Raw genomic sequence first — 9268 nt, 5'->3', positions numbered from 1 at the left:
GGAATCAGGTGAACAAGAAATTTTGAAGTCACTGTCTAAAGGAAATCAGAGGAGAAAGGATATTCAGGTATAGGGATAAATCTTTGAAAGAGGGAAGACTATACTATTTCATTTTCTAACATGCATGATTTCATTTTATATTGGACCAGGTCAGCTTTCTGCCTCTTTTCCAATGATATTTGAGAGGAAAAATAAACTGAATTTTGCCCAAGATTGGGAATTGATTGGCAATGTCTGAAAGAAACATATTGCAAAGTACTTGAAAGTGCTCTGGAAAGAATTCAATGCCATCTCTGGAGTTGAGATGAAAATTGGAACAAGTAATACTTAGGAGAGGACACATGGACCAGAAAACAAAAAGAAGAAAAGAAGAAAAACACTGAAGATGATGCGGATCTAAAATATAGTCAAGGGGCTGGGGTTGTGGCTCAGCTGTAGAGAGCGCTTGCCTAGCGTGTTCGAGGTGCTGGGTTCGATCCTCAGCACCAAATAAAGAAAATAAAGGTATTAAAAAAAATAAAATATATTGGGCTGGGGATGTGGCTCAAGCGGTAGCGCACTGGCCTGGCATGCGTGCGGCCCGGGTTCAATCCTCAGCACCACATACCAACAAAGATGCTGTGTTCGCCAAGAACTAAAAAAAATAAATAAATATTAAAAATTCTCCCTCTCTCTCTCTCCTCTCTCACTCTCTCTTTAAAAAAAAAATAAAATATAGTCAAAATTCACAGGAATTAGAGTCAAACAATACAAGGATTTTCTATCATGGTTAGAGACCATAAATAGATGTTTCTGAGTGTGATTTTAAAAATCGAAGTGTCTTGAGGTGTGCTGGGGTTTTATGTATAGTGAAATATGTCTTTAATAAATAACTGAGGGGACTGGGGATATAGCTCAGTTGGTAGAGTGCTTGCCTTGCATGCACAATACCCTGGGTTCAATTCCTAGCACCTCAAAAAAAAAAAAAAAAAAAAAAAAAACTGACTGTAAAGAACAGAGATGAAGATCCTAAGTGTGAACTACGTGGGCAAGTTGGACCTAGTCTCTGGCTTTTTCAGTAACCAAAACAAATAACATATGAGACTTATTTATATGGAATTTTGGCTGGTCTGGAACTCTTTGGGAATGGATAATTCGGTCAATTGGGATAATTTAATTTTCTAGAAAGTTGAAGATTGATCCTTTTAGGCAGCTAAAATTGCTTATTTTTAACCACTGTAGATGAAAAGCTTGTTAAAATATACTCCATATTTTCTTTTTTGTAGTGCTGGGGATCTAACTCAGCATACTTTTTAATTTTTTTTTTTTTAAGAGACAGGGTCCTGTATGTCATCCATGCTGACCTGGACCTCCTGGGTTCAAAAAATCCTTCTACCTCCACCTTCTGAGTAGCAGGGACTACAAGCATCAGGCATGTGGCTGTTTGGCTTGGTTTTTTGATGCTGATATAATAAGATATAATTTTACTTCTTTCTTTTCTTCCTTCCTTCTTTCTTGCTAGTTTGAACCCAGGATCTTGCATATACTAGGTGAGTGCTCTGCCCTGAACTATATGCCCAGTCCCTTGACATTCTAAAAATTTTGAGAAAGGGCCTAACTTGTCCATGTTGACCTTGAACTTGTGATCCTCTCCCTTCAGCATCTGGAGTAGAGGGGTGCACCATTGCATCCAACTGACTTTATTATTTTCTTTTTTACTACCGGGGCCCTCAACCACAGAATCACATCCATAGGCCTTTTTACTTATTATTTTGAAACAGGGGCTGTCTAAGTTGCTGAGGCTGGCCTTGAACTTACCATTCTCCTGCCTCAGCCTTCAGAGTCACTGGGATTACAGATGTGCACCACTGTATCTGGCAAGACCTAACTAAATAAGACTTCAAGATATCTTATTTCAGTTTCTCAGTGGCCTCTTTTCTGGTCCCCATTTGCCTCTCACCCCGATTTCTCATCTGTTTTTGCTTTTTTTCCTTGGTGTTGGGGATCAAAGCCAGCACCTCAGGCGTGTTAGGCACAAGCTCTTCCATTGAGCTGCCCCCAGCCCTTGTCTGTTTTTGAAAGTTGAATTCTAGATAGACGGTATCTTAAAGCTGTTATTCAGTGCCAAAACACTTCATATGACTATGAAGCTATTTAATGGGAAAACTAAGATATAATAAGTTTGAAGTGAGAAGCAACTCTAAGAAACTTTAGAGCTTTAAACAGTAGTGATCAGAAGCATTAAAAAAGGGAATTTTTCATTGAGCCACATTCCCAATCCTTTTTAAAAAAATTGTGACAGGGACTCACCAAATTGCTTAGGCTCTTGCTACATTGCTGAGGTTGACCTTAAACTTGCAGTTCTCCTCCCTCAGTCTCCTGAGTCACTGGGATTATAGGGTTGGATGGACGCGCAGAGTTCAGTATTGTAGTTTTAAAATTAACGGTGAAAATGTTTATGGGATATGGGGAAAACTGATATGGAATCCAGGCCCCATCAAAGTTGTAAATAGGGGGCTGGGGATATAGCTCAGTTGGTAGAGTGCTTGCCTCATGTGCACATTCAATCCCCAGCACCTCCAAAGTTGTAAACAGGGCTGCACATAATGTGTGCATGAACAAGTTCTTGTAGGATACTCACTTAACTATTTTTCATAAATTTATCTTCGGTGATGGTGGGGCTGGGATGAAGGACTCTTTTCATTTTTAATTTTATGATATTCCTAATCTTTGTATTGTTTACAAAGATAATGTAAATTTTTGCCATAAAAACAACACAGGAAATGAGTATATCTTTAGCGTTGTGTAAGTATCTTGCACTTTGTTACATCTGGAATGACATATTCAATTTTCAAGACATTTTTCAGGGATTTGGAGATTTCCATTTTAGGAGTAAATGCTATTCCAATTCATTTAGGATCTTGATTTCTTACTCTTATTAAAAAACAACAACAAAAAAACCCCAGTATCTGATCTTGGACCTAATTTGTTATGACAGTACCCATCACTTAAGTACAGCAATTATGCAATCCCTGAATTCGAATTCCATTTTGCAAGTGCATGGGATTACATTTTCCATTGTGCATGACCTCATGGACAAACTGAAGGAAAAAAGTTAATCGATATCAAAAATAAGTCATTCAGGTTGCCAAGAACGTATAAACAAAAATTTAATGGCTCCTATAAGCGTATACAGTTCCTCCGGAACACGTAACTTAGCGAATTTCCTTCATTCCGCAGCCCTGGTCCCTAAGGGCATCTGCAACCTACACCTCCCTGCGGCCTGCGCGGGCCGTTCGCGGCGCCGGGGCTCGCCCGGGCCTGAGTCAGCGCCGGGCCTGAGAAGTTCGGCGGGAGGCGCAGGGCGGGGCTTCCTCCCGCCGACTCCGAACCCGGCTCTACTTTCCCGAGTCCACGTCTCTTCCTCTGGACAGGCGTGTTTCTTCAGGTCGGGCCCCGCCAACGTGACAGCAACAGACCTTTAAAACCCGAGCTTCGGCCCCGCCTCGAGGATCTCCCCCGGCAGGGGCAGCCCGGCTCAGCTCCTCACCGACCGAAGCGCGCGGCTTCACGGGCCCGGCCAGAGGGACACCGCGCTCCTTGGCCGCCACCTCCTTGAGGCGCCCTCCGCACTACCCCAGGCATGGAGACCGGCTCGGACTCAGGTCAGAGGCCCACGCGTCCGGCCAGTGCTGGGGCCGCGGTAGGCTGTTCCGCGATGGCGGAGCGGCTAGGCCCGGCCGCCCGCCGCGTGCCGGGTCCGCGTGGGGAGCGCCGGCGGGGCGGGCGGCGGCAGGTGGGCTGGACGAGCCGCGAGCGAGCGAGCGAGGGCGGGCGGGCGCGCGAGGGGCCCAGCGGGGGGGCCGCTGGGAGGATGGCTCAGCTCTTTCTAAATATAAAACCGGCGTGAGTCGGGCGAGCGCGGCGCCGAGCCGCAGAGCCGCCGCGCGGGGAGTCGGCCGCACAGGCGGAGGTGGCGGCGGCGGCTCCGCTGAAGGGCGAAGCTGCGGGAGCGCCCGAATCGCAAGCTCGCGGGGGGCGGCGAGAGCGACGCTCGCAGCGCGGAGGACGCAGACGGCGGCGGCGGGCGGGCCTCGTGGGCGCAGCGCGGCCGGCGCGAGTGACCGCAGGCGGCTCTTGGCCCCTGCCGCACCGGGAGCCGCGAGCCCCCCGCGCCGCCCGTCCGCTCCCTCCCCCTTCCGCTCCTCCCTCAATCCCTCCCCGGCGCAACATGGCTGCGGCCGCCGCCTCCGCCTCCCAGGATGAGCTGAGTAAGTGCCACGGTCGAGCCTGCGGCTGCGAGCCCGAACCAGCGCGGCGCAGGCCGGGGGGCGGCGGCCGGAACCCTGCCAGAGGGCTGGGGCGCGCTCGCGGGGCGCCGGGCCGGGCCGTGCAGGCGGACGCCGGCGGTGGCGTGCGGGGGGCTGGGGCGCTCGGGCCTGGCGGGCGGGCGGGGCGCGGGACGCCGCCGCCGGCGTTTGTAGGCCTCAGGTTTGCACCGTCACGTTGCGAAATTGAAACCAGAGCCCCGGGCGGAGCCACCCCTGCCCGAGATCCGCCCCGGCCCGCTTGTTGGGGGAGCCCGGCCCCCTGCCCGCGGTGCCCGGGGTGGCAGGCGGCCGGAGCCCCGGGGTGATGGGCAGCGCCGGACGGTCCAGTCTGACCCTGCCATGCCTCTCCTCCTCCCCGGTCTTGACTGTTCGGCGAGTTCTGGAAATGGAGCTTCCAGGAGGGGGAGAAGGTGCCTTTCTGTGACACACTAGAAATCAGTCGAAAGGTCACGGAGAGGCGGTGACCCTTAGTAGGAGCCGGGAGGGCAGAAGGGCCTAGAGGGTCGCTCTGCTAGTCACAGGAGAAACCACGGTGTGACAGCGCTGTCATAAAGGAGAACCAGAGCATACTCGACCCTAAGCGTTGCAGTTTTCCAGGGGACCTTGGTCCTTGCTTTCGGAGAGGGGTGGTCACCCTGAATCCCAGGTCGCCCGTCTGCTGCCCCGGTTCGCCTCAGTGCTTTGTGGGAAGTGTAGTCCCTGGGTGTTGCAGGCCTATGCTGGTCATAAATATTCAACTTTCATAGGACAAGTAGGGTAATTTTTGATTGCGTTTTTGGTGGTCGGTTAGTTAAAATGCTTTAGGTTATTTGCCCCCCTTCCCATGCTGCCCTTCAGTTTATAACAAAAACAAAGGTGTCATTTGGAGATGATGTGGGTTTTAAATGGAAGCATGGGTGAGGTGTTGCAAGCTGGTATTTGTGAAGCTTATGTTGTTAAAAGCTCCTTCTGGATTTCCATATGAAGGTAGTTATAAACTTAATTTGTGTTTCTTTGGTGCTTGGCAGTTTAAAGCTACTTTTATATACATGATCTCACTTTTACCCTCATAACAACTTTGTGAGGCAGGTAGGTGGGAATTATTCTTGTTTTAAAGAGGAGGCAGGTTTACAGAGATTAAGTTCCTTGCTGCTTTAACACAAAACTGGTGGAACAGGAGTACTGTTGGTTTTTTGAGCTGAAATTAACACTTGGTGTGGCTCTGGACAGGTGGAGAGTGTGAGGAGACAAGGTCTCATGAGATGGTTAGAGGTTGACATGGTTTTTTTTTTTTTTTTTAAATTTATTTATTTTTAGTTTTTTTTTTTTTTTTAGAGAGAGAGAGAGAGAGAGAGAGAGAGAGAGAGAGAGAGAGAGAGAGAGAGATTTTTTTTTTTAATATTTATTTTTTAGTTTTCGGCAAACTCAACATCTTTGTTTGTATGTGGTGCTGAGGATCGAACCCGGGCTGCACGCATGCCAGGCGAGCGCGCTACCGCTTGAGCCACATCCCCAGCCCTTGACATGGTTTAATAGCCACAGGAGTTGTTTGCATGTGAAATCAGTCCCTAGGGAGCATCGCCAGGCTTTCTGAGGAGATCAGTTCTCTTCTCTGATTTTATTTTTATTGTGGTAAAATACATAAAACAAAATTTAACATCTTAACCATTTTTTAAGTGTACAGTTCAGTGGTATTAAGTGCATTCATGTTGTGCAACCATCACCACCATCCATCTTCAGGACTCTTTGCATTTGCAAAACTGAATTCTGTACTCATTAAACAGCACCTCCCCATTCCCTTCTTCCCCTAACCTCTGGCAACCACCATCCTATTTTGTCTTTCTTTGACTACTCTAATTACCTCATCTAAATGGTATCATATAGTATTTGTCTTTGTGATTTTTTTTTCAAGATTCATCCACTTTGTAGCATGTGTCCAAATTGCCTTTTTAAGGTTGAATAATATTCCCTTATATGTATACACCACATTTTCTTATCCACTCATCTCTAGGAACATTTGGGGGTTGTTTCCAAATTTTAGCTATTATGAATAATGCTGCTGTGAACATGGGTGTACAAATATCTCTTTGAGACCTAGCTTTCAGTTCTTCCTGGAATATGCCCAGAAGTGGAATTGTCACCATACTGGTTTGTTTTTGTTTTGTTTTGTTTTCTTTTCCTTTTTGAGGTGCTGGGGATTGAATCCAGGGCATTGTCATGCTAGGCAACCTCTTGACTCTGAGCTACATCCCCAAGCCTTGTCATACTGTTTTTCATAGTGACTACAACATTTTACAATCCCCTTAGTACTGCATAAGGATTCCAATTTCTTCACATCCTGGCCAATATTTGTTATTTTCTGTATTCTCAGTAAAACCATCATAATGGATGTGAGGTGGTCTGATTAAAAAAAAAATTGGGGTACCACATGCTGTTCTTGTTGTGAGCATGAAATATGTTAAAATCTCAATTACCAGTAGGAATCGGAAACAAAATGAGAGGAAGAATTGGATATCATTTTAAAGTTTCAGAGGTATTTATTCAGCATAAATTCAGTATATTCTCAGTATGCTCCCATATATTGGGTACCTATCAAGATGCTGGTAGTACTTCTGATTAAGGGATTTAATGGCTTTAGCATCTAATGAAAAAGTTAGGAACAGATAATCTAGTTCTAGCCTTTGGCCTGGTGTGGTATAACTTGCTTTTAGTCTCAAATTTGCCTGTAATTCCAGACACTTGTGAGATCAAGGCCATCTAGAGCAATTTTGTAAGAACCTGTTTCAAATTAAAGGGGGGAAAAAAGAAGAAAAAAAAAGGGTTGGGATGTATCTCTTGGTAGAGTGCTTGGTTTAGCATGTGGGAAGCCCTGGGTTGATTCCCTAGTACTGAAATTCTAGCCTTTCCACTATTTTGTTTGGTCAATAATTGGGCACAGAAATCTCTTTTGACTTGGTTTCTGCATTTCTTCAGGAGAGATTAAATACTTGGCAATTGGTATCTTGGACTAACTAACTTGGGGCCATATATACGTGTGTGTATGTAAATATGTAGATACACACACATATACACACACATACACACACTGATTAAGAAATTTCAAGTGTTTTTATTTTCAGGATGGCTATAATAAAAGGGGATATGGCTGATAAAAGGTGCTTCTTAAAATTCCCCAGAAAAGGAGGCAATTATCTGAATATCTGCTATTATTTTTATTTATTTATTTTTGAGGTGGGACATTGATGTGTTCCCAGGCTAGTCTTCAAATCCTGGGCTCAAATGATCCCCCACCTCAACCTCTTAAGTGCTGAGACAACAGGTGTATGCCACTGCACTCAAGTTGCTATTATTTCTGACTAGTAGATGATAATAGAAGCAAACCTTTGGGTGCCAGCATTGTTTTCTTCATGTAATATTTTATTGTGAAACTCTTCAAAGAGAAAAATTGAAAGTGAATATTCATATACCTACCATCTAGATTCTACTTTTGACAGTTGACCAGCTCTATTAGATCTGTCCATTTTTGTTCCAGTTTTTTCATTAAATTTTTTTTTTGCTTTTACTTTTTTTTTTAAATTTTGGAAAAATGCATCTAATATAAAATTTGTCATTTCTAGGTATACAATTCAGTGGCATTAGCTCCTTTCAGTTGTATCTGCCACCATACTTTTTTTTTTTTTCTCTGTCCACAGCTCCTTTCAGTTATATCTGCCACCATATTTTGTGGAGCTTCTGAGAAGAGGAATTGATTATTGGGTTTTTCTAATTAATTTAGTTGTATTAAAATTTTTTGGTAGTATCATTGAACAAATAAAAGTTGCCAAAAGGTAGGTAGGCAGGATAATCCTGGGTTGAGTCTTGTTAGAATTTATGACCTTGTTGCAAATCCCATGTAATGTTCACTTTAAATCAGATAATTACGATAGAAAATAGTATAACTATTTTTTCTTGAGGGTTTACCATGTATTCTGATTGCTTTGTACCTATTTACTGATTGAACCCTCATAACAACCCTAATTCTGTTATTGACTCGGTGATGGAGCTTTCCTCATTATACTGTCAGGACTTGAACTCTGTCTTTGAATTCAAGTGAACTCTGTCACTTAAATTCTGTCATTCCAAAATTAATGTTAATTGTGCTCTACCATTATATTAATCTTTCTGCAAGGAAGAATATACAGTTTATAACAAGATCTGGATAGATTTTTTTTTTAATGACTTGCTGCTATCTAGAAGGAATCTCTTATATAAAATATGGCAGTGTTTTGATGTTTGTTGAACAGAACATACTAAATTTTTGGATAAAATATGCCAAAAAGAGAATAATTAGTTCAGACTGTTAAAGGTAGTTCTGAGATCTAGTTTGTAACTTACTTAAGATCTATCTGGCCTGGTATGGTGGCACATGCCTGTAATCCCAGTGGCTCGGGAGGCTGAGATAGGAGGATCTCAAGTTCAAAGCTGGCCTCAGCAACAGCGAGGTGCTAAGCAACTCATTGAGACCTTGTCTCTAAATAAAAATACAAAGTAGGGTTGGGGATGTGGCTCAGTGGTTGAGTGCCCCCGAGTTCAATCCCTGGTTACCCCCCCCCCCCCCCAAAAAAAAGATCTTTCTATAATTTTCTTTAGTTTTGGAGTCATATTTGCAAATCAAATAAAATTCATGCAGGGCAGGTGGCTAGTTTTTCTTCTAGTGTATTCCTCTGTCAGTTCATGGAAAAGTTGACATTATAGTTACATTTCAGCACTGGTCAGAGGTTCCTGACAGAATGAAGGAAGTATTTGAGACTTTTCACCTAGCTGCTTACTGGTTTCATATTCTGGGCTTTATAATTATAAGGTATCCTTATAATCTGATCTTTGTTGGGATAAAGACAACTCATGAAAGAGCAACAGCCTGTAATCTTAAAGCATATATTGTTAAATTTGACCATTTGACATAGCCAGGGGAAACTTGAGTCTCACAAATTGGTCAGATA

The 9268-nt window shown here is 44.2% G+C and overlaps 1 protein-coding gene across 4 annotated transcripts in view; it reads left to right on the top strand.

The window, feature by feature from the left end:
• Nucleotides 1-3117: 3117 nt before the first annotated feature.
• Nucleotides 3118-9268, top strand: part of Ecpas (Ecm29 proteasome adaptor and scaffold) — a 117454-nt gene continuing 111303 nt past the window's right edge. For 2 of the 4 annotated variants that reach the window (XM_026391119.2, XM_026391117.2), the window contains exon 1: nucleotides 3118-3644. In XM_026391119.2, coding sequence (XP_026246904.2) covers nucleotides 3623-3644 — 22 coding nt within the window. In that variant the 5' untranslated portion in view covers nucleotides 3118-3622. Of the gene's footprint in view, nucleotides 3645-3869; nucleotides 4251-9268 lie in introns of those variants that run through there. The other 2 variants (XM_026391115.2, XM_026391116.2) reach the window with 1 other exon arrangement.

The sequence above is a fragment of the Urocitellus parryii genome, chromosome 4, assembly GCF_045843805.1.
Source record: "Urocitellus parryii isolate mUroPar1 chromosome 4, mUroPar1.hap1, whole genome shotgun sequence".
NCBI lineage: Eukaryota > Metazoa > Chordata > Mammalia > Rodentia > Sciuridae > Urocitellus > Urocitellus parryii.
The sequence above is the reverse complement of the archived record's forward strand: the minus strand, read 5'-3'. Positions and strand labels throughout refer to the sequence as shown.